General features: G+C 41.1%; 1 protein-coding gene across 1 annotated transcript in view; it reads left to right on the forward strand.

Moving 5' to 3' along the window:
* Window positions 1-25,246, forward strand: part of LOC124851046 (eukaryotic translation initiation factor 4 gamma 3-like) — a 35,571-nt gene that overhangs the window by 9,471 nt on the left and 854 nt on the right. Inside the window, 12 exon segments of the mRNA XM_047338667.1 lie at window positions 17,111-17,248; window positions 17,251-17,362; window positions 17,365-17,382; window positions 17,522-17,646; window positions 17,757-17,864; window positions 18,482-18,640; window positions 19,488-19,637; window positions 21,189-21,317; window positions 22,690-22,794; window positions 23,966-24,017; window positions 24,290-24,525; window positions 25,096-25,177. Of these exon segments, the coding sequence (XP_047194623.1) occupies window positions 17,111-17,248; window positions 17,251-17,362; window positions 17,365-17,382; window positions 17,522-17,646; window positions 17,757-17,864; window positions 18,482-18,640; window positions 19,488-19,637; window positions 21,189-21,317; window positions 22,690-22,794; window positions 23,966-24,017; window positions 24,290-24,525; window positions 25,096-25,177 (1,414 nt within the window).

Genomic DNA, 25,246 nt, shown 5'->3' on the forward strand with positions numbered 1-25,246 from the left:
ACTTCAACCAGCTGATGAAGCAGGTGACGGACTGGACCATCGACACGGAGGAGCGGCTCAAAGGAGTCATTGACCTGGTGTTTGAAAAAGCCATCGACGAGGCCAGCTTCTCGGGGGCCTACGGGAAAATGTGCCGCTGCCTCGCCACGGTAAGCAGGTCTATTTACACAAGAGTTCTAGAGAAACTATTACATTTTCTGTCTGCCATCATTTGATAACCATAACCTTACATATATTAATTAAGATCAAATGAATCCAGGTATGAACATGTTAATTTGTTGATCTATTAAAAAAAATGTTAAACCCGTAGAAAACTTTTTTAAGAGTTAGTTAATTACTTATTTTGTCTTAATTCTTGTGTTCTCTACTAAATTCATTCCACTTACTGTTCATGTGCAGCTCAAAGTGCCCACAACTGACAAGCCAACAACGCAGTGAATTTTCATGCATAACAACCTAAACCATGTCAGAAGGAGTTTGAGAAAGACAAATTGGGCGATGTAGTTTGAGAGGAAGCAGAAGAACTGGACTCTCCTGCTGTCGGTAAGTGTGGCGGCCGGATCTTTGCGGCGTCTTTAGTTTGTTTCAACAAGAGGTTTGTTTCCTTGGTCACATTAGACGGAGCGTGACCATCTTCAGGTAGAGCTGCAGGAGGCCAGGACATTGCCAGCGGCGTTCATCGGCAACATCAAGTTCATCTCGAACTCTTCAGCTCAAGATGTTATCAGGCCATCATGCATGACTGCGTGGTCAAGCTGCTGATGAACCCCGACCAGAGTCTTTGGAGTGTCTGTGTAAACTGCTCACCACCATCGGCAAGGACCTTGACTTTGAGAAGGCCAAGGTGAGCTGGTGGTAGTTAATTTTTAAATAAATCTTAAATTTCTTTTATTATGGTCTTAGAAAGGTCTGAAGGGCTACAGATTGAAAAGGCTACAGATTGAAAGCTTCGAATATAATCTACAGGATAATATGCAGAAAACCTTCTGACCACGGAAACCTAAATAAACTCCATAACTTCATTCTGCTGCATTTTCCCTGTTTAGCTTCCTACTGAAATTTATTTTTGTTATATTTTTACGTTTTCTATATTTTTCTGTACATTAAATCTCACAGAATGTGTTAATAAATCATTCAACTTGTCCTTCAGAGGAGTTTCATCCTGTTTAATGTGGTCGTTTCCTGAGCAGACTTTAATGTTGGGCCGGTTTACAGTGAATTGCATCTAGTTCGTTTCTGACTATTACGGTTTTCATGCTGCTGTTGATGAAGTATTCGGTTTTATCTCTCGAGTGGTCAGGACTGTTCCAAGGAAATAAACTGGACAATTGGTCAACTCTGTAGAATAATAATCACAACCTGCTGTCTGGAAGATTGAATGGAGACATGCTGAACACTGGCCTTCATGTCTCCAAATTAACCATCTCTCTCCTCTGTGTCTCACCAGCCTCAGATGGATCAGCTATTTCAACTACTTGAAAAAAAAATGCTAAAACACAGCAAGACATCATTATCGGATCAGTTCATGTTTACAGAACATCATAGACCTAGGGTGAGTAAGAGTGGAGTCTTTGGCATTTTCTTTCATTTGCTAATTGTAAAGAATCAAACATTCTAAATTCTTCAAGTAAGATGGATTTTCACTGATCACCAATAGGATGACCTGGAGACATGATACTGGATATTCTGCTGTATTCTACTCAATGAATATCTACTTGTTGTTAAGGAATTTCTTTTTTGAAGGACTGATATAGATATATATATATATATGGAATTATGGCATGATAATGTAGGGTCATGATATGTTACAGTTTAAATATAAATCAAAACGGAGCTTTTTATGTGCCATAGAAGTGGAGTTTTACATTGTTTGTTCTGTGGTACAAGTTTCATGTAAACATAAACGCGAATCTAAATATCGTGAAGGGGTGAAATCGTCAGATTTTTATTGGCTCTAGGCCAAACTGTATAAACCATCACAAACACAGCAGGAAAAAACCCTCTTAGGAATATGTCACTCCGAAAAAATCATTCTTCCTCACAAATGTATAATGACGAAAATCCCTGTTAAGTACTTGCAAGCTTGATATGAGCCTGGGATGGTGATAAAAAAGCTCCTACCACCAGTTAATGAGTCCGTTCTGATGGATTTTCCTCTTGAGACAATATCTCATCAAACACAGCAAACTCAGATGAATGTAATGTCTTTCTCATCGATGTAATAGTGCTAATTGCTGCAAAATAGGCGGCTGTTAGCTGCTGCATGGTGACTATTGCCTTTGTTTGCCTCAAGCACACAGTCACCTTATATCACACGACAGCCTCTATCCTTAGGCCCTCAGTACGGAAAAGGGAAAATTCCATAGAAACATTGAACAGGGAAAAATGGAAGAAACCTGAGGAAGACATAGTAACTATTGATCTTTAATAGATTCATCAGTGTGTCCCCAGTCCATTAGAATATTCCTCATGATTGACTGATTCCTCTGTTTATGCTCAGATGTATTTGCTTTTGTGTGATAAAACACACACATGCTCTAGATTCTCTGAACTGTCAAAGACAAAGAACAAAAGAAATCTGTTTAAAAACTACAGAATCTGTCTGATTCAGGTTTGGGAATCATTCTATTATTTTGTATTGTTTTCTTCAGCACAACCAGGTGTCTAGAAGAGCCGACCAGGGACCAAACTATCGCGCAGATCCACCCAGGAGCGGAGTGAAGAGCAGGAGAAAAGTACAGCAGCTACTTCTCTCCAACGACACCAAGAGACAGCCAGGTCAGGCCTGCAGTCTAAATCCTCTTTAAGGCTTAGAATCACATCGGCACAGCTGTTTCATATCTATTACATTTATGAAAATTTCATTTATAATGTTCTTAAAAAGGTTTTAAATTACAATGGTGAAACCCTGATATAAAACAGTAACTTACAGCATATCCTGTATACGGGGTCAGGTGACGGATCTTCCTCTAAATGACTGGACCTTGACTCTGATCATCCACATTCATTATTTTTCACTCATCTCTCTTGTAACGTTTCATCTCTAACAGAACTATCACGCACAGCGGACCTCAACCAGTTCTCAGCGCTGCAGTCCCCCCCCTCCCCTCAACCCTCCACCACTCCTCCAAAGAACCCAGACTTCGACTCCAGGAGAACTCTTGGAAGGTATGAGATGACAACGCTGTCCGATTTAAGGATCCTGTTGGTGTTTGTTTTCTCTGAAACATGAGGAGAGTCTCTGGGATTCTGATATGTTAGCCTGTTAGCAGGATATTTAAGACTCTGATTAACTAGTTTCCATTGACTTCGAAAGAAATTAATTTTGTTGTTATGGTTTTGTTTCGCTTCTGTTTAGGTCAGGAATAATAATTTGTAGTAGCAAGTTTAGGTTCCTCATTTCCACTGACATCCTTCCTGACTCTTTGTTTGTTCGTCCCCCGTCAGTCGTACCAGTACAGACAGAGAATGCAGCGAGACGCCGCTGATCGACGAGGCGATCGAGTGGAAGTCCCAGGCCATCACCGAGGAGTTCCTAAACAAGGATTTCAAGGTGCTGAGATCCAGTCAACTGATAAAGTTTTTATTCACACCAACATACTGCCGCTAATAAGTCACAAGATAAATCTATCAATTATCTATCCCCCATTCCAAACAAATATTTAATTTCATAGGATAAACCTTCTTAAAGGGAAGAATAAAAGTATTAGTCTTGAACATGCTTCTTTGTTTTCTTGCAGGAGGCTGTCAAGTGTGTGGAGGAGCTTGATCTGGGCTCACAACAGGTCAGTGATGAAGGTCAACGCTCATCAAGGGCCAAGATATATCACTGGGAGAAAAGCCTCAGTTACCATCGATCAGCTGTTTGAAGACTGTTTAACTAATTGAGATAAATAAGAACTTTAAAGTTTTTTATTGTTTCCACGTCGTCTTTCTCTTCTATACGTCCTCACCATATCAACGTTGTCCCCTCTCAAACAGAAACTCCAATTTATTCAGGCGGACGCCCCCAGCTCAGAGGCGACTCTGACCAAAAGAATCTGGACTCCCGAGGAGCTGAGACGACAGCTGGAGAGACTCCTGCTGGAGGACAAGGCCAGTGACGAGCAGATCTTGGTGGGTGGAGGTATGACAAGTGACATCAACTGATCTCTGCGAGTTAGTGGCAAAAATCCTGAGGCAGACAGGTGGGAGCTTAGTTACACCTCGTTGTAAAGTAACCAGAATATACTTATATTTAGGACCTTTAAGCTAATGTTGCTCCACGACTGTTGGTAAGATGTCATCAATACAATTCCTGGATCCACCTGTTTGTCTGGATCTGCTCAAATTTAAGCTTCTCCTTGGGTCCCTGAAACGTTCTTAAATCACTTCAGTAGTTTTGATAAATCAGCAAACTAACTAAACAAATGAAAACATAAGTTTCGGTTTAGACCAGACATCGTTCATTACGTATCTGCATACTTTGAACTTGCTGTATCTGGTAAATATAAATAATAAATAAACCAAAGAAGCACCAGTAAAACACATTACCTCCTCAAGGCCCAACAGTCTCCCTCAATTCAATCCAGAAGCTCCACCCAATTACCTGCACTCATAGATATCAGTCCTCTAAATGTGCCTGGAGTACTGAGTGCTTGGGAATTTGACAGGCGCTGTGTTTACTCCTCCTCCTCCGTTCTCCGTTTCTCAGGAGAACCTGGATGATCAGATCGCTCCTCTCCTTCCTGAGCGTGATGTGGCTGTCGGTAGGCAGCAGTGAAGGTAAGCTCTCCACCACCCCGGAGCAGAACTCCTCTGCTCTCCGCCAAATCCTTACCGCTGATTACAACATTTACTCTCTGCCGAGGCGAATGAATTTACTCTGCCCCCTGCTTCTCTGTGCAGATGTTAACACCACCACACCTGTCAGTGGACGCGGCCCTCATTCAGAAGAGATTGCCTGTGTTACTCAAGTACATAACTCAGACACTGAGCGACAGCTGCAAGCCCACTTTATGCACTTCAGGCGCTGATCGTCACCTCGATCAGCCTCCAAGTAAGTTCTGCATCAGAAGTTCACTCAAATGAAACTCAAACATGATCCTTTTTTCTTCATTTCTTAAGAATAAACTGCTTAACCCCGCATTCTCAGTTGTGATCAAACCAGTGTTACAGTTCAATCTCACCTAAGGTCCGGCCCAAGCCCGCTTTCTGGAGCTCCTTGTTATCACGCATGATTCTCATCAGCAGAAGAACTTCGCCTTGTTATATGGAATTGTAGATTTTCATATTTCCGTTTATTTTGAGCACTTTAAGGACATTTGGAACAATTTTGAGTTAAAAGCTGAGACCTCATAAATAACTTTGAATCTCAAATGATTCTCACTGAGATTAACCCGGTTGTTCATTTGAGGAACTCCATCGACTCAAATCACTTTCTTAAACACAATGCCGTCTTCAGTAATTTCTAATCCATCCACTTTCTGTTTCTTATCTAGATACAAAAATCCATATTAATTCAATTGATAACATTAGGAATTGATCTCACCTGAAAAATGTGATTTATTTCCCGTTTCGTCACAGCACAAACGATGGCTGGCACTATGCCGCTTGTTCTCAGACTCCTTCGGATGTTCTTGACTGTCTGTCCGACGAGGACGTCATCTCCGGGCGCGTTCTACAAGTGGGAGGCAGAGCAAAGACCCGGCCGGCTGGGTAAGGCGTGGCCCTTAAGTCCGTCACAGCCTTCTTCACCTGGCCTGCGGGAGGCGGAAGAGGTGGCAGCGGGAGACCCCGAGGACGCCAGTAGTCTTCATCCTTGTAGAAAAAAAAGCGTTCAAAATGTGTTTGCTGAGTGTTGCGCCCTGAAAAGGGGATACTTCAATAAAGTTGCTCGGACACGATGTTTCCTCTCTGGCAGCTTCATTGACAATTTATAATTTTCAGAAGTATCAATTCACATAGGTACAACAGTTCTTTCAGTATACAACATTTAAACAATGTTATGCATTTTCTTTCCATTCACTTTTCTATACAGGTAAGTAGACAGGTAACTTTATATGAAAATGGCCTATTAATCATTGAACATCAACTTAAATTATCAAACCTAAATGTATTGGCAATAAACTAAAATATCTTAGACATTAGTCTCTTATCTTTGTTATATACCTTGTTCCTTATTATTTACAGTTACTTTTAGAAATGAATCCACAAATGCATTCGTAATTATTCACACCCATAAACATAGTGAAAATGAACCACACACATACACATTAGCTCCATGCCTGCCACTGGAAGAACGGAGTTTAGCCAGCTGCATAACACTATACAATTATCGATCCAACAAATCAAAATAATGGTAACATGGTAACAAAACAACTAAGCAAACATATTTCAACGTTCAAGAGCATAAACATTCATTCCGTACCTGAAAAGGGGAGATATCAATGAAGTTGCTCGGACACGATGTTTCCTCTCTGGCAGCTTCATTGAGAATGGCACCGTGGCCGAGACGCACGACCCCGGCGTGCGGAGGCAACAACAACTTCTCCTGGCACCTGGCTGCAGCTTCAGTAACTCCACCCACCGATCTCTCACATCCCAAACAGTCTATGCTCCCACCCAGCGCTGTGTGTTCAGACCTGACTCACATCTGCTCCCCTTCTCTGCTCATCGTCCTCTCTCTGGGCTAGTGGAGCCGGTGATGTACTTGATCTTTGTGCGACTGCAGGGTAAGCTGCTCACTTGCTTCCTGCGATCTCAGTGTTTAGTTCCGTGGGAAATATTTGTGCTACCAGAAAACTTGGAGGAAAAACTCTCTAGCGTTGAGGAAAGACCCTATGTCTAGGAAATAGCCCAGATCTAATAGGTAATAACTCAGCTACTGCAGAGAATACTTTATACGGTTCTACATTCTCAAGCAGAGTGTGGACCAGATAAGTTAATAAAGCCCAATCTATCATCAACTTACGTGTGTTCAACTTTATAGGACTTTCCCGAAGTCTAACACTAGACATTTCAGAGCAGGACGGAGTCTTCAGGGTTTTCTCCAGGCAGTTCTCCCCTCGGATGCTGTTATGTGGTGGACAGGTAAAGACAAACACAGCCAGTAAAAGAAAGATGGCACTGTGCCCAGAGGGCAAATGCTGACCTCACTTCTTTACAGAAGCTCTGATCACCAACATGATGGGTGATCAGTCTTCATCTCGTCTCTGGCTCCTTTGGCACTACAGCCAATTCCAGCAGTGTGTACACTCATGTATCCTAAGCTACACTGAGTTGACAGTTGACAGTATTCTGCAGGTTACAGGTTAGCTCCATGGGTCAGTTTGAAAATCCAATAAGGCAGGACAGCTCATAATGTTAGCCTACAGTACTTTTTTAAAATAAACTGAAAAATAATAAGTGTGAAATGCTCCTTGTGGCCTGGATGTAACCTGGATTACTACTCTAGGTATAAGGTTATTGGCCCGAGCATGCTAACATGTACAGATTATACTGTATTAGAAAAGCTAAACTGTTTAATTATTTTTTCTCTTGTGTCTTTAACTTTGGAAAGGCTTAAGAAAACTGACCAACTCCCAAACCAACTGTTTTAACATGATTGGACAGCTGTTGTTCAGGGAAGTCAATCAAACATATGTGTACCGTCATTTATTTGAAGACGTTACTGCTACCAGAACATTCACGTGTTAACTGCGGGAAATATGAACTGGAAGGAAAGGTGATGTTGGAGGGAATGAAAAGGTCAGTAACAGGAGAGCTCCCCTATCCGGCCTCTGCAGGTATGACTAATCAATCACCAAATGTCACCTATCAAACAAACTATACCAGTAAATTACAGATTAGCTCATCTGGCAGGTAGAAATCCTTATTCTTTTAACAAAAAGGTTTTATTACTCTATTAAACACAATTTAAAACTAACTCTTTTTCACAGGACTTTGTTCTTATAGCTTAAACATTTGAACCCTTTGTAAGACTATAAATGAATTCCATTTGTTTTTATGTCCCTATGGCTGCTTTTATTGCCTATTCAATTTATATCAATAATCAGCTTCCTAATAAAATCAATCTATCACATGAGCAGGACAACATGTTTACGGCTGGAATTTTTTTCTGCGGTACAGTTCTGAAACATGCCGCCATTTTGAGTTTGGATTCCAACGGCGGAAGCACTAAATACCTGTATTATACATAGAAAAACATTTTTACTTTGACGAACTTGTCCCAGGGCTTTCATTATTATTATTATTTCCCTTTGGGGGGCTTTTTCAGGGCCTACACATGCTCAAAAGATCATGAAACTTTGCAGGAAATTCAAGTTTTATTTGTCTTTCTTTGTAAGCACATTATATCATTACATTATTATGTTAATAAAGTCATCACTATTATTATCATGGCATCAGAAATCTTCACAGATTTATTTTAATGTAATATTTTTCTTGTTTGTGTTTTAATGTGGAAAAAGATGTTCCCTCAGCGTTGATGAACACAACGCAGAGTCCAGTCTTCAGAGGAGGTGGGTCCGACACAGTCTGGGGGTAGGAAGAACTGATGGAAGTGTACTTCAGAAAACGAGCCACGCCTTCGAATGAACAGCACTCTGACATACTGTGCAAGTTTCTGGGCCAAGGATGAAGACATGATGAGGATAACTCTGAGAAGCAGCCCATCCAGGACGCCACAAGAACAAGTTCAAACACTGGAATTACAGGTGGGCGGCTCCCTGCCTCCAGCGACTGCTTGTGAACGTGAATCTGGAAAGCTGTACTCATTTTCAAATCTATGCTGAAACTAAACCTCTAAATCACCACATCGTCTTTCATTCAGAGATGTCCCCCATCCTCTCCTGTCCCTCGGCTGTCTCACACACACAGTTTAGTTTTAAATTACTGTCAACTCAACATCTTCAGTAATTTTCATGACAGCTTATCAGATTACTAAGAAATCCTTAGTTCTCTGAAAGCTCAACAATTAGATGGTTTATTGATTATTCGAATTATTCTAAATTTACTTTTTTATTATAAATGATTAAAAACTATAATTTGATCTTTATTTAATCAAAGATGTAAAACTAAAAACACTGAACTCAGCTTCTGATCTTGAAGATTTCCAATGTTCTTATTTTCAATAATTTGTCAATATTGATTATTGATTGTGAGCATTTTAAATTGATTAATCAATTCAGATATTTCTTTGGACTATTTGTTAAACTGAACAGTCGAGCGTCAGATGCATTAACGTTTAGGAGCAGTCCAAAATCCATATTGAATTTGAGTTTATTACCACTGATGCACACAGTTAACAAGTGAATACAATCAGAATTTACATGATACAAATAGAAATATATATATATATATATATATATATATATATAAAACATTATTTCACATCAGAAAATCTGAAAATGAAGTTACACAAGAGAAAATGTCTAACATCCTCTGGTACCACCCTCTCAAAGGTGAGGGGCCTTCTTCTTTTTCCAAAAAACTGTAAACTAAACAGTCATGAGCATTATGGGACCCTGTCTTGTACTGTGGAGCTGATTGATTGATTGATTGATTGATTGATTGATTGAACTGATGAAATCAATCACTGAATAAGTGCAGCCCTAAAAACCGGTCCCGACCACTTGCGCTTTTCAGACAGCAACCAAATAAGCACATCAAACAATTCTTCAACTGAAAACACAAATAAAGACTTAAAGCCACTTTAAAGCAGACAATGAAAACAGATGCTCATGTCAAGGATTTTCTTTATTAAACGTGCAGTTCCATATTTCACCTTTTCAGCTCAGGAGGTGGAAGAAAACAAAGATAGAAAGCTGAAACAATGCAGTAATTTTAACACCCACAGCATGAAAAAGATATTCCACAAAACATACATATAGATGTTTTCATGGGCAAGTGTACGGGACATGCCAACATCATTCTGAAAACCAAGAAGAGCTGATTTTGGATTTCATGCCCGTGTTATAAGGATTTATTTGGATAACCTCTGCAGCGTGGCTAAAGGTAAAGAAAGATGTTAGAATGTTTTATAGAGCCAGGCTGTGACAGAGTCCAGCCTGACAGATGAAAGTTGTATGCACAACACATACCACAGGGTGTGGTCAACAAAACAAAACAAATCCGCCCTAGAATCTAAATCACTGCTTTTAATGACTCGAGTCTATTTGAGTTTACAGAACTCATGACACTGTACTTTCAACTTGCAAACATCTAAGACATCAAAGGAATCTAACACCACTGACACTGTGACATTAAAGGAAAATAATTATTTGTTGTCAGTTTGCTTTAATGTCAGTGTCAGTTGTGTTAGCTTCCTTTGATGTCTTTATACTATCTGAAGAGAGAAAAGAGTGTGTTTTTGACCTGAACATCACACTAATAGATTCTATTAGTGATAGCAGCACCTACTGCCAAAAGCAGGTAAGCCTCGTTTTAGAAACTCATTGAATTCCAAATATTACATCCACATTTCTGTAAAGTTTAGTGAAGTAATTCAGGGTAAATTATGAGATGTTTATTTATGAAGTTGTTTATGGGAAGTTTATCCTACTCAGAGTGGTTGAAATGTGATAGTCTGAATGGTCTGCAGCAATGATGAGAGTTCAGAGAAATCTGTGGTGCTGGTCCTTTTGTTTAGTTATTTTTCGCTGCTGATTAAACACCGGGGGGGGGCTAACTGTGAGAGATGTGTAGAAATGAGTCGGCTGCCTCTGGGATCGTACTTAATGTCTTCTGTGTTTCTCTCCCTTCTTACCTACAGTTTTTCCAGAGGTTTCTGATACAGACTACGAGGCGTACCATCCTGACAAACACGCCCTCCATACAGCCTGGCTCACAGACTCCTACAGCCATCTACCCCACTAATCAGCCAATCATGAGGGCCATGGCACCGTGCGCTCCCTTCCCTGCAGGCTGCACAGTGCTACACATCCCACAGGTGAAAGGAAACACACTGACCTGGTTTCAGTTGATGTTGTTTATCTCATTCAGGGAGTAGGGAACCTTTTCCTATCAAAGGGCCATTTCAATATTTATAACATCCTTCAAGAGCCATATGATGTAATCACATATCACACTAGCCTTTCTAATATAATGGCTGGCACTGCCTGCTCTGATATAAGGTGATGGTGATGGCGAGCTACTGCAATCGTTTCAGGTTTGTGTGAGTTTGTTGAGAGGAACTGTGTCTTTTGCGATAGTCAGTTTTAAAGAGCAGCTCACATTAGTAGGCGGCTCAAACAGAAACACTAACTTCAGTGTGTGTCTCCTCAAATGAAAATCCTCAGGCGGAACATATGAATTCATCCCGAGGCTTGGGCGGAGGGAGGTTGTTTACCTATTTTGGAGCTCGTCAATGTTTTGCCTGAGTTTATGTTATCAGACTCATGAGCTGGTTCCACATTCAACAGCTTAACAAATATTCTCGGAAGGAGTTTTCCACACTCTCCAGCATATTTACATGTCACTTAGCAGACTCTTCCTCTTGCAGAGTAGGAATTTGCAGTATTTGCACAATGAACAATTTTACACAATGCTCTGCAGTGGCAACAAGAGCACTCCTATTCTCCTTCTGAATGAGTGTTTTCTGTTTCATGTTGCATTATGAGGTATTGATGTGGACTGATGAGGATTTTAGGTGCAACAACACAAAATGGTGATAGTTGTGAATACAGTGTAATTATACACATAGTCAGAATGCTGTAACATACATATTAACTGTAGGTTTAAAACTATTTATATGTGACTAAAAAGGCACCTCAGAGACCTCATACGTCTGCCAAAGGCTGATTGGCCATTTTCATTCTAAAATCTGGATCAGTATCTGGATCCCTGCTGAATTCACTGTTCATCGATATTACCACTGCATGCATCATTTTTCTATAAAGATCCTTTAGAAAGTGATTACAGTAAAACAATTGAAAACATGAAAACCTCCTTTGTGGAGGAACTAATCAGCCATCTGGAAAGTTGGGTGTGGAAAGTACGGAAATTTGAAACTATGAAAATGTTTAGGGACATCTGCAATTCATTTTATCATTATTTTTATGTATATATCCTTGTTAATAGTTGAATGTGTGGGAAGTGTGCTCAAATTAAATCTGTAAAAATAGAAAAACTGGAATGTTAAAAGATAAAATCATACCACTGATTGTAAGGTGCACCATTTTTGTACAATGTTTGTATTTATATGATTATTTTTATGATAATAGGTTTCTCCATGTCCTCTTTACTTTTAGTATCACCACAGTCAACCCTATGTGGTCCTCCACACAGCAGTATTATGTTCAGCCCCCAGGTCGGCACCTTCTATACTGGTCCTGAGCAGAAGTACCCTGCCCCATACAAGTAGTCATTAATCCAACACTATACACATCCTGCACTATTCCCATCATTTTAAAAAATAGTTCACCACACAGTAGCAGAAATACACACTACCTGTCAGCCATATATGCCACCAGAGCAGAGAGCCTGTCTGTGTTTTACTATAATATCTTTTCTCAAACTCATTCAGATCCCCCTCAGAATTACAACCACCTTGTCTAGCCCTTTGTCCCCTGCTCCCACGTTCCTAGCTAAGCCCACCTTACCTACTAGGACAGACTGTGTACCCCCATACCCCATCATAGTGCCCTACACCACAACAACCTCCACCAGCCAAGCATAGAAGAACACAGTGGAGTATCTTAGGGTTTCTATTGCGCTCGGGAACTACATCCCTGAGTTCAGTTCAGTTCAGTTGTTGACTATAAGTCGGGATTCAGTTGAGTCGAGTTGAATAGATTCAATTTTCGTCAGTTGGGTCAAGTGGTTCAGTTGATTCAATGGTTCATTTCAGTTGAGTTCAGTTGTTTAGTCGAATAGATTTAGTTTCAGTTTAGTTGAACTTCAAAAGATTTGGTGCTGCAATATGTAATGATTATAATGCACAAACTACATTTTTTCTACACAAAGCCATAGAATGATTTATTGTTTTGCTTATAATGTTGTGATAAAACCTTTCATAGACGTATCAGTAATATGATTGTGAAAAGTTTTATTTTACAGAATGAAATATATAGAAAAGATAATCCATGTTTATATTTTATGGTTATATTTTCTTCAAGTTCTATATATTTTCTTGTATTTATGTCTTCTTTTAATTTATAGTTTCTGTATCCATGTTAAATGGTTTGATTACATCATGCCCCCAGTATCAGTTTGTAGCAGTGTGTAACAAAGCTGACGGCTCACACACACTGTGGCAGACCTGTCTTTCAAAGGCATTAGATTGCTTTAGTGAGGTTTGTTTTTGTGTCATTGTCCTCCCAGATCCGTATCCAACTTCAATCAGGGTGGCAGGGACATCACAAGAGGAGATCATGGCAAGTTCCAGGTCAACCCTCTCTACCCTCACCCCACCAAGGTGGGCTCTCTCTCTCTCTCTCTCTCTCTCTCTCTCTCTCTCTCTCTCTCTCTCTCTCTCTCTCTCTCTCTCTCTCTCTCTCTCTCTCTGTGACACACTTGCGCTTGCCCAATCTCTCACCCGCAGTAGTTAGAGGTAGTGTAGAGTTAGCGGCAGCTCATCAGCCTGGATCTTTAGCCGAGGTGGAAGATGTCTTGTGTTGCCTACGGTAGCAGTGTGAGCGCTCAACTCTAATCTTTTTGCTCTCCACCATGTGTGCTGACAGACAGAGCACAGGCGCCTGTATGTCATTTACACGTCTCACTTTCTCATAAGAAGATCACCATGACTCTGAGTCAAACTGTTACATGTCTGTTGGCTGTCGCTCAGGACATGTTTACATTATCTGGTAAAGACTTACTGATTTGGAAAATAACAAAAAGACTAATTGTTACCATCATTACACACTATATATTTTTTGGGACGTGTAGGTTGAGGCCATGACTTGTGAAAAACACTTTTCACTTTATTTCCATATATTCTTATATTCACAGAATTCAATGTACTGTCTTTCATTTATACACTTTCATCCCTTCCTGTCACTGTTTCTTATCACTGGCTGTCTCTTACAGTAGATTTCCTATGTGCTGTGTGTATAGTCTCTGAATCACTCAGGTCATATTCCCATTCACTTCTCTCCTTTAAACCTGCAGTGTGGCTCTTTTGTCTCCCCCTGGCAGTGAGAGTAATTACACAAACACTGGCAACATGTGCTGATGACATATGCTTCGTATGTCTCCTTGCCACCAATTGATTTATTTCTTAGACTGCCGCCAGGTTTCTTTAGTTTTATTTATTTTGTGAGAGATGTGTTGGCCAAATGGTGAAGTCGTCTGAAAAACTGAACTTGTTTGTACTTTGGATTAAAGCATGGCAGCCTGCAGAAATGAGTCGGCTGCCTCTGGGATCCATTACTTATTAGCAAATGTATTTCTCTCCTTCTTACCTACAAAGTTTCCAGATTTCTGATAGAAGACTAGAGAGCGTACCATCCTGACAAACACACCCTCCATGCAGCCTGGCTCTGAGGCTCTACAATAAATCACCCTATACTAATCCCAGCCCAATCATGAGGACCATGGCACCGCCCTTTCCCTTCCCACTTGAGCTGCACAGTACTACATCCCACAGGTGAAAGAAACACACTGACCACCTGCAGTTCAGTTGGTGTTGTTGCTCTCATTCAGGAGGTAGGGGAACCTTTTTTCCCTATCAAGGGCCATTTCCAATATTTATAACATCAACTTCAAGGGCCATGCTAAATTATTGATCACAAATCACTAGCTACTTTCATTAATGTAATGGCTGGCACACTGCCTGCTCTGATGTCAATTGATGGCTGATACGGCGGCCTTCTTGCAGCTAGTTTTCATTCATTCATTTATCTGTGTTGTATGTATATATCCTTGTTAATAGTTGAATGTGTGGAAATGTACTACAAAATTAAATCTGTAAAATAAAGCTGGAATGTTAAGATAAAATCATACCACTGATTGTAAGGTGCACCATTTTTTGTACAATGTTTGTATTTCCCTCGCTGATTATTTTTGATAATAGGTTTCTCCTTGTCCTCTTTACTTGCAGTATCACCACAGTCGGCCTATGTGGGACCTCCTCAGTATTCTGCAGGGCTCCCCAGGGTCTGGCACCCCTTCTATACTGGTCCTGGGCAAGGGAGTACCCTGCCCCCATATCGTGAGTCATTATACACACTAATACACACTACCTATCAGCCACAGGTGCCACCAGATAGTCCGCCATTCCCATTCACTTCTCTCTAAACCTGCAGTGTATTTACTTTTGTCTCACAACACCTACAACATGTGCTAATGACATTTCTTAACTACGTATGTCTCCTTGCCACCAATTGATTTATTTTAGATTTAACTTGAAGTTTCTTTAGTTTTTATTTCTTTTTAACAAACACAAGAGGAAATGCAGGATGTTTAACTGCTGTCATTGCCTCCAATCGCAGACTCAATGTCATCTTTGGAGCAGCAAAGTTTTCCCACAGAACTCAAGCTGCACACTGGAACGCTTTCACTTTCGGTTCACTTACAAAGTGTGATGTCAGCAGGAGCTCTCTGAACTTAGGTTGAACCTTTCTAGTACGTTATGTTATCTGTCTTCACTGCAGTTTCACACTCATAACGCCTCCACAAAAATGTTGACGTAAATGTTTTCCCCTGTCTGGCTTGTTGAGCTTGAAGCTGTCACAGTCACCAAAATGTCACAGATTTTAAACAGATTATATTTTTATTACATTACATATATGTGAAGAACTATTAGTATAGTTTGTGATACAAACATTACCTTTGCTGATTGTATTCACAAAAGAGACATATACCTTATTCATCTGTACTTTCCTTCTTCCAGATGATGCGCCAAAACTGCAGCCAGTTGTCCAGTCTTCCCTCACCTGGGCTTATGCAGCCACAAGCCCCGTGGAGAACACACAGATAAACACACCTGAAACTGAGCCCTCACTCCCATAAGTGAACTGGGCTTTTCCCACTCACTCAGCTCCAGCACCCCTGTCAATCTCCCTTACAGCAGCCAACTCAGAGTGAATGTCCCTCAGCCAGGGAGTCAGCCTCTTCTCACTTGTCCTCAGTCGGGAGCAAAGAAACCCTCTTTGGCGCCACCTCCCAGCCTCCCAACACAGACAAGCCTCTCTTAGGCCTTAAGAACTCTGGCTGCCTTGTCTGTAGCAGCCCCAAAGGCTTTGAGCGGCCTTGCGAGTCGGGACTGAACTGGAGACAGCGGCCCATGAGCCTTCTCTTATGCCCCCTACTGCCTCCCGGCCCCAGGCCTCTAGTCCTGCTTGCGAAAGCCTCCTCTAGGAGGCTTTGCCTTCTGTTTTTAATTTTGGTTCACCATTTTAACAATGTGCTTTTTCATTCTCTGAAGCTCACCTTGTGTGGTGCCTGTTCGCCTGGAGGCTCATTTATATCTTTCAAACTTTTTGTCATGGCTCACCCTAATGCCTCTAAGCATTCTGAGCTAAACCGACCTAAACAGGCAGCTAATTCAATGAACTAAGATGCTCTTTTACAGAAGCAGGAAGGAGGCTCAGGTGTCTACCAAACAAGTGCGAAAGGTGAGTCCCAATCAGCACTCTGTCAGATATTACAACAGATATTTTGTTCTTGAATTTCAAGACTAAAAGTCTCTTACCACTGGCTCCATTTGTGTAACATTTATCTTGTTTCTTTGCTGGTCCTGAGATATGAAGGGTTTCAAATCATCAAACTAATGAACAACAACTATTGCATAAACGTTTCTCTCATTTATCTTTGAACGGATCTGGTTTATTAATGGGTATTTTTTCATGGTAAGGCATGAAAAAGGACACAAATTTCACTTCTAAATCCATTATTAGTTTCACTTTGTTTTGCTGACTAACTGCATGTTTCCTGCTTCTGTGTTGTCCTGCAGTAAATCAGACAGCTTCTGCGATACCAAAGACCTGGAGGAAACCAAATGAAGGGATCTCTGCTGGAGACGCACCTCAAAAGGAGGATGAGGTAAAAATAAAGACTGGATGAAAAGAGGGGAAGAGGCTTGTAGCTGTGGGAGAATTTTCATACTGACAAATAGGAGGTTTTACAGGCTGTAAAATGTTTACTGACAAATAATGAGGGATCTGAAAACTGAATCTTGCCTCCTTAACAGGACAAGCCAATGTCAGTGGATCAACCTGCTGGAGACCAGGCCCTGCAGGCAGCTCCATTGAGCAACAGCCCTGTGCCCCTAGCCACAGTCTTCACATCCACCCCCTGCTCCTTGTGGCCCAGAGGCTGACGGGCTTCGCCGCCCCAGAAGAGAGCAGTGAGGCTGAGATGGAGTCCAGCAGGCGGGCCGGCCACACCTCAGACGGAGGCAGCGACTTGGCGGAGCCACCTGGGGACAGGAGGAATTCCACAGGGCTCCACAGGATATAGAAGGTAAGACAGACCTATTCTCTGGACAGTTTGAAGTTCCATATGCAGAACTTGTATTTATTTCAATTTATTTTCTATTTCTGCCTTTTGGAGATGCCAGTGTATTAAAAGCTGCTACTGTTACTCTTTCTTAGTTGTCCAGACCTGGCTGATCCCAGTGGGACGCGTCAGTATGACAGGGCCTTCCTGTTGGACTTCCAGTTCACGCCTGCCTCCACACAGAAGCCTGAGGGACACCCTGTAATCCCTGGCGTGGTGCTAGACCAGGTATGTTATAGATTCATAGATCCATTCTTGTTGCCCACTACTATTGGGGGGTTCATTGCTCCCCCTGCTGTTCAGCTCATTGTGTGTGTGTCTGTGTCTGTGTGTTGCAGATGAACCAAAACAAGTTGCCATCTCGAGTCGTGGATTCTCGGGTGATTTCGAGAGGACCTGATTTCACACCTGCCTCTGCAGATTTTGGCAGACAGAAGAAAGGACAGGCACTCAATGATAACTAACAAACAAACACCTCCTCCCACTTTCTAGCTTCTGTTTCAGTCAACATGATAACATGCTGCTTTTAAATGAGATGTTTTCTGAATTTATATAATTCTGTTAGAGTCGTGATCTGAAATACTGCTGGAGAATTTGTAGTTTTCTTCTGATGGTTAATTCAACACAGAAAAACTCTTGAGATATCTAAGTAGGGTTTTCTTTTGCATGGGTCAAATCAGGTTGATCAGAAAGAATATTTTAGGGAAAATAGGCCTATTCATTTATCTTCCTAAAGAGTCTAGTAGAAAGATTGATTAGACTTATCCAGCATCTTTCGTCAAATACAAAGTAGGAAACCGCTGGGCTCAAGAATGGAGGCTTGAATGCTGGAAGGCAAGGCAGACTTAGGATGAGGCCAGGCTGAGTTCTTGCCTACTCAGACCAGCTGCTCCTAACTCTCAGCATGGCAGTGTATGAGAGGGATCACACAAATGATATTTCTGTTTGCCTTACTTGTGAAACTCACAAACTTCAAACACTGGAATTGAAAATCCGTTATTTTGGCTAATTTAAAATATATTAAGTCATAGTAATAATACGTTTTTTCCTTTCTTCCTGTTAGAAAAGGCTTATAAACATTGGGGTGCGGGGACCACCACCCAGGAGGATCATCAACCTGTTTATGCTCGACAATGTTCAGCTGAAGAAATCGAAGAATGCCTGGAAACCAAGCATGAAGAGGAAAAGCCTCCCAGCGGAATTAGAGTCACAGAGAACACAGGTACAACCAAATATACAAAAACGGAAATCCACAAGCTGAGCTGAGCTGAGCTGCCAAGATGGTTATGTTTTTGTCTGCGTTTGTTTGTTCGATGGTTTGCAGGATTACACTAAATTGCAAAAATATATTTTAGAGAGGTGGGGAATGAACCATGAGAAAAAAAATCCTGGATCTGTCTGATCTGCACCACAATGATGAATTCTTCCCATTTTCTTTGATTTTCTTGAAAATAATTCATGGATCTTATGAAAAACTAAATCAGGCATGTTTAGGCGACTGATATTTACAGTGTGTGATTTTGTAGATCCAAATACAAATACGGATCTGAAGTGTTTTCCTCAAAGGGGACTACTGGACCTAATTTCATAGATAACATTTACAGATAATAGACTTCAAGACCAGACAAACAGTTACTAAAGAAAATTCAACAGGTTATAGTCTATAAATAAATATTAATTTAATATTGGACTAAACTAAACTTAAAATAGCCCTCCATTTGTAGAGAGAAAAACATTTAAGTCCATACGAAAACAGACTTACCTTTGGATTACTAAGCGAGTTACTGTAAAATAGTTGTCTTTGCACTTTAAATCCCCCTCAAGACATAGTACTATATGACAGCAGCCGTTGAGCTGTTGGGAATTCATTATCTTGCGAATTGATTGAAAAAAAAAAAAAGTTTACTGACAAATAATGAGGGGTCTGAAAACTGAATCTTGCCTCCTTGACAGGACAAGCCAATGTCAGTGGATCAACCTGCTGGAGACCAGGCCCTGCAGGCAGCTCCATTGAGCAACAGCCCTGTGCCCCTAGCAACAGTCTTCACATCACCTGCTCCCGCCAGCAGCCCCGAAGGCTGACGAGCTTCGCCGCCCGGAAGGACGGTGAGGCTGAGATGGAGCCCATGAGCAGCCATGCACTCGACAGCCACACCTCAGGCAGGCGGAGCCACCCCTGGGGACAGGAGAATTCCACAGGAGCTCCACAGGATAGAAAGGTAAAGACGGACCATATTCTCTGGACAGTTTGAAGTTACCATATGCAGAACTTGTATTTATTTCAATTTATTTCTATTTCTGCCTTTTGGAATGCCAGTGTGTAAAGCTTATATTCTCTTTCTCTTGAATTTGTCAGACCTGGCTGATCCCAGTGGGACGCGCGTCAGTATGACAGGCCTTCCTGTGTTGAGCTTCCAGTTCACATACCTGCACACAGAAGCCTGAGACTCCTGTAATCCCTGAGCGTGGTGCTAAGACCAGAGTATGTTATAGATTCATAGATCCATTATTTTGCCCACTGCTATTGGGGGTTCATTCAACCCCCTGCTGTTCAGCTCATTGTGTGTGTGTGTCTGTGTCACTGTGTGTTTGCAGATGAACCAAAACAGTTGCCATCTCTAGTCGTGGATTCTCGGAGTGATTTTGAGAGGACCTGGATTTCACACCTGCCTCTGCAGATTTTGAACAGAGGAAGGAAGGACGGCGACTCCAGTAAATACTTGAACAAACAAACACACTCCTCCACTTTCTAGCACTGTTTCAGTCAGCGATAACATCTTAGCTTTTAGAAAGTAGAGGATGTTTCTAATTATAATTCCTGTTGGTGGTCGTGATCTGATACCACTGGAGGAATTTAGTTTCTTCTGATAGTTAATTCAACACAGAAAAACTCTTGAGATATCTAGTAGGGTTTTCTTTTTGCATGGGTCAAAATCAGGTTGATCAGAAAGAATATTTTAGGGAAAATAGGCCTATTCATTATCTTCACAGAGTCAGGCAAGAAGATTGATTAGACTTATCCAGCATCTTTTCGTCAAATACAAGGCAAAGAAAGCTTAGCTGGCTCAAGAATGGGAAGCAGATGCTGGAAGGCAGAACTTGAACTTAGGATAGAGGCCAGGCTGAGTTCTTACCCCTCAGACCAGCTGTCCCTAACTTTCCAGCATGGCAGTGTATGAGAGGATCACCTAAATGATATTCCTGTTGCCTTATGAAACTCACACAAACTTAAACACTGGAATTGAAAAATCCGTTATTTTTGGCTAATTTAAAAGTTATTAAGTCATAGTAATAATACAGTTTTTCTTTCTTCCTATTGAAAAAACTATAAACATTGGGGTGCAGGGACCACCGCAGGAGGATCATCAACCTGTTTGTCCTCGACGATGTTCAGCTGAAGGAAATCAGAGAATGCCTGGAAACCAAGCATAGAAGAGGAAAAGCCTCCCAGCGGAATTAGAGTCACAGAGAACACAGGTACAACCAAATATACAAAAGCTGAAATCCCACCAAGCGGTGGGCACATCTGAAATTACATATACAGACTCATTTTTATAATTAATGATAAAGTCTACGTGATTGAAGATTTCAAAGTATTGAAATTCCAGTAAAAATAGTGTATATATCTGTAAATGTGGAAAAGCATTGTGAGTATTTAGTTTTCTGTATTGCTAGTAACTTTACAACAAGTTAGTTTTCATGAGAAGCAGAGATTGGTCTTTGTGTGATGACCTCACAGTTTAAGTACCTGTTGTGACTGTTGCCCTCAGGACCTGTTCAGAAAGGTCCGCCAGTATCCTGAACAATGGCAGCCTGAGAACTTCAACCAGCTGATGAAGCAGGTGACAGACCGGACCATCGACAGGAAGGAAGCGCTCAAAAGGAGTCGTGACGCAATTGTTTGAAAAGCCGTAATAGAGGCCAGCTTCTCAGGGGCTGCGGAAAATGTGCGCTCACATAGCCACGGTAAACAGGTCTATTTACACAGAGTTCTAGAAAACTATTACATTTCTGCTCTGCCATCATTTTGATAACCCTGTAACCTTACATATATTAATTAAGATCAAATGAATCCAGGTATCAACATGTTAATTTGTTGATCTATTAAAAAAAAAATATTAAACCCGTAGAAAACTTATTAACAGTTAAGTTCATTACTTATTTTGTCTTAATTCTTGTGTTCTCTATAGAATTCATTCCACCTGTTCATATGCGGCTCAAAGTGCCCCACAACTAATGACCCAACTGCTTGAGTGAATTTTCACAAGCTGCTGCTAGGCCGCTGTCAGAAGGAGTTTGAGAAAGACAAGGTGGACGATAACGTTTGAAGGAAGCAGAAGGAGCTGGACTCTATCTTTGTCGGTAAGTGTGGCCTTGAATCTTACGAAAACGTCTTTAGTTTCTGTTCAACTCTGTTCAAGAGGTTTGTTTCCTTAGTCCCATTAGACGGAGCGTGACGTCTTCAGGTAGAGCTGCAGGAGGCCAAGGACATTTGCCCAACGGCGTTCCATCGGCAACATCAAGTTCATCTCGAACTCTTCAAGCTCAAGATGTTATCGGGAGGCCATCATGCATGACTGCATTAGTGGCTGCTGATGAACCCCCGACCAAGAGTCTTTAAGGTGTCTGTGTAAACTGCTCACCACCATCGTGGGCCTTGACTTTGAAGGCCAAGGTGAGCTGGTGGTTATTAATTTTACATAAAATCTTAAATTTCTTTTATTATGGTCTTAGAAAGGTCTGAAGGGCTACAGGTGAAAAGGCTACAGATTGAGAAAGCTTCGAATATAATCTACAGGATAATACAGCTTCTGACCACAGAAACCTAAATAAACTCCATAACTTCCATTCTCATTTCTATTTAGCTTCCTACTGAAATTTATTTTTGTTATATTTTACGTTTTCTACTCTTTTTCTGCCACATTAAATCTCACAGAATGTGTTAATAAATCATTCAACTTGTCCTTCAGAGGAGTTTCATCCTGTTTAATGTGGTCGTTTCCTGAGCACGGAAGCTTTAATGTTGGACGGTTACAGTGAATTGCATCCGTTCGTTTCTGACTAATACGGTTTTTTCATGTCTGCTGTTGATGAAATGTTCCGGTTTTATCTCGGGCGGTCAGGACTGTTCCAAGAAATAAACTGGACAATTGGTCAACTCTGTAGAATAATAATCCCTGCAACCTGCTGTCTGGAAGATTGAATGGAGACATGCTGAACATGACCTTCATGTCTCAAATTAACCATCTCTCTCCCTCTGTGTCTCACCAGCCTCAGATGGATCATTATTTCAACTACTTGAAAAAAATCGCCAAACACAGCAAGACATCGTATCGGATACGATTCATGTTACAGGACATCATAGACCTGAGATTGGTGAGTGGGTCTTTGGCATTTTTCTTTCATTTGCACAATTGTAAAGAATCCGACATTCAAATTCTTCAAAGTAAGATGGATTTTTCACTGATCTGTCGGATGACCTGGAACATGATACTGGATATTCTGCTCATATTCTGCTCAATGAATATCTACTTGTTAAGGAATTTTAACACTTTTTAGAAGGACTGATATAGATATATATATATATAGATTATGGCATAGAAATGTGTAGGGTCATGATATGTTACAGTTTAAATATAAATCAAAACGAACTTTTTTATGTAAACATAAATGCAGGTTTTTTACATTGTTTGTTCTGTAAATTTAAGTTTTCATATCAGCAAACATAAACGCAGATACAAATATGTCAGTGAAAGGGTGAAATCGTCAGATTTTATTGACTCTATTGACTTCTTATAAACCATCACAAACACAGCGGAAACTTATCTGCAGAATATGTCACTCCGAAAAAATCATTAACCATCACAAATGTATAATGACGAAAATCCCTGTTTAAGTACTTGCAAGCTTGATAGCTGGTACAGGATGGTGATAAAAGCTCCTACCACCAGTTAATATGAGTCCGTTCTGATGGATTTTCCTCTTGAGACAATATCTCATGTGTGACAGCAAACTCAGATCAGATAACCGTCTTTCCTCACATCATTAATGAACATAGTACAAAATAGGCAGCTGTTAACTGTAATTTCTATTGCCCAACATTTGCCTCGAAGAGCACACAGTCTGTATGTCACCCACGACAGCCTCTATCCTTAGGCCCTCCAGTACGGAAGAAATTCCATAGAAACATTGAACAGGGGAAAATGGAAGAAACCTGAGGAAGACATGATAACTATTGATCTTCAATGAATTCATCAGTGTGTCCCCAGTCATTAGAATATTCCTCTGTGATTGACTGATTCCTCTGTTTATGCTCAGATGTATCTAGCACTGTGTGATAAAACCCACACATGCTCCTAAATTCTCTGAACTGTCAAAGACAAAGAACAAAGAAATCTGTTTAAAACTACAGAATCTGTCTGATTCAGGTTTGAGGTCATTCTGTGTTTTGTTTTGTTTTCTTCAGCACAACTGGGTGCTCTAGAAGAGCCGACTAGGAGTCAAACCTCAGCATGAATCCATAGGAGGCGAAGATTGAAACTGGGAGAAGAGAAGAGTACAGCAGCTACTTCTCTCCAACGACACCAAGAGACAGCCAGGTCAGGCCTGCAGTCTAAATCCTCTTTAAGGCTTAGAATCACATCGGCACAGCTGTTTCATATCTATTACATTTATGAAAATTTCATTTATAATGTTCTTAAAAAGGTTTTAAATTACAATGGTGAAACCCTGATATAAAACAGTAACTTACAGCATATCCTGTATACGGGGTCAGGTGACGGATCTTCCTCTAAATGACTGGACCTTGACTCTGATCATCCACATTCATTATTTTTCACTCATCTCTCTTGTAACGTTTCATCTCTAACAGAACTATCACGCACAGCAGACCTCAACCAGTTCTCAGCGCTGCAGTCCCCCCCCTCCCCTCAACCCTCCACCACTCCTCCAAAGAACCCAGACCTCCAGTTTATTCAGGCGGACGCCCCCAGCTCAGAGGCGACTCTGACCAAAAGAATCTGGACTCCCGAGGAGCTGAGACGACAGCTGGAGAGACTCCTGCTGGAGGACAAGGCCAGTGACGAGCAGATCTTCGACTGGGTGGAGGTACGACCATCAACCATCAACCAGTCTCTGCGAGTTAGTGGCAAAAATCCTGAAGGGCAGACGGAGTGGGGCTTAGTTTACACCTCGTTGTAAAGTAACAGAATATACTTATATTTCGGACCTTTAGCTAATGTTGCTCCACGACTGGTAAGATGTCATCAGCTGAATTCCTGGATCCACTGCTGGATCTGCTCAAATTGCAACTATCACTTAGGTCCCACAAGCGTTCATGGAAATCACTTCAGTAGTTTTTGATAAATCCTGCTGACAAACTAACTAAACAAATGAAAACATAAGTTCCGGTTTAAGACCAGACATACGTTCATTACATATCTACATACTTTGAACTTGCACCAATATCTGGTAAATATAAATAATAAATAAAACCAGAAGCACCCAGTAGAGCACGTACCTCCTCCAAGGCCCAACAGTCTCCCTCAATTCAATCAAGCTCCACCAAATTACACACTCATAGATATCAGTCCTCTAAATATGCCTGGTGCTGATGCTTGTGAATTTGACAGACGCTGTGTTTTTACTCCTCCTCCTCCTCCGTTCTCCGTTTCTCAGGAGAACCTGGATGAATCTCAGATGAGCTCCTCTCCCTTCCTGAGGGCGTTGATGACGGCTGTCGGTAAGGCAGCAGTGAAAGGTAAGCTCTCCACCACCCGGGCAGGAACTCTCCTGCTCTGCTCCATCGCACCGCTGATTACAATATTAC

The sequence above is a fragment of the Hippoglossus stenolepis genome, chromosome 22 (assembly GCF_022539355.2).
Source record: "Hippoglossus stenolepis isolate QCI-W04-F060 chromosome 22, HSTE1.2, whole genome shotgun sequence".
Classification (NCBI taxonomy): Eukaryota; Metazoa; Chordata; class Actinopteri; order Pleuronectiformes; family Pleuronectidae; genus Hippoglossus; species Hippoglossus stenolepis.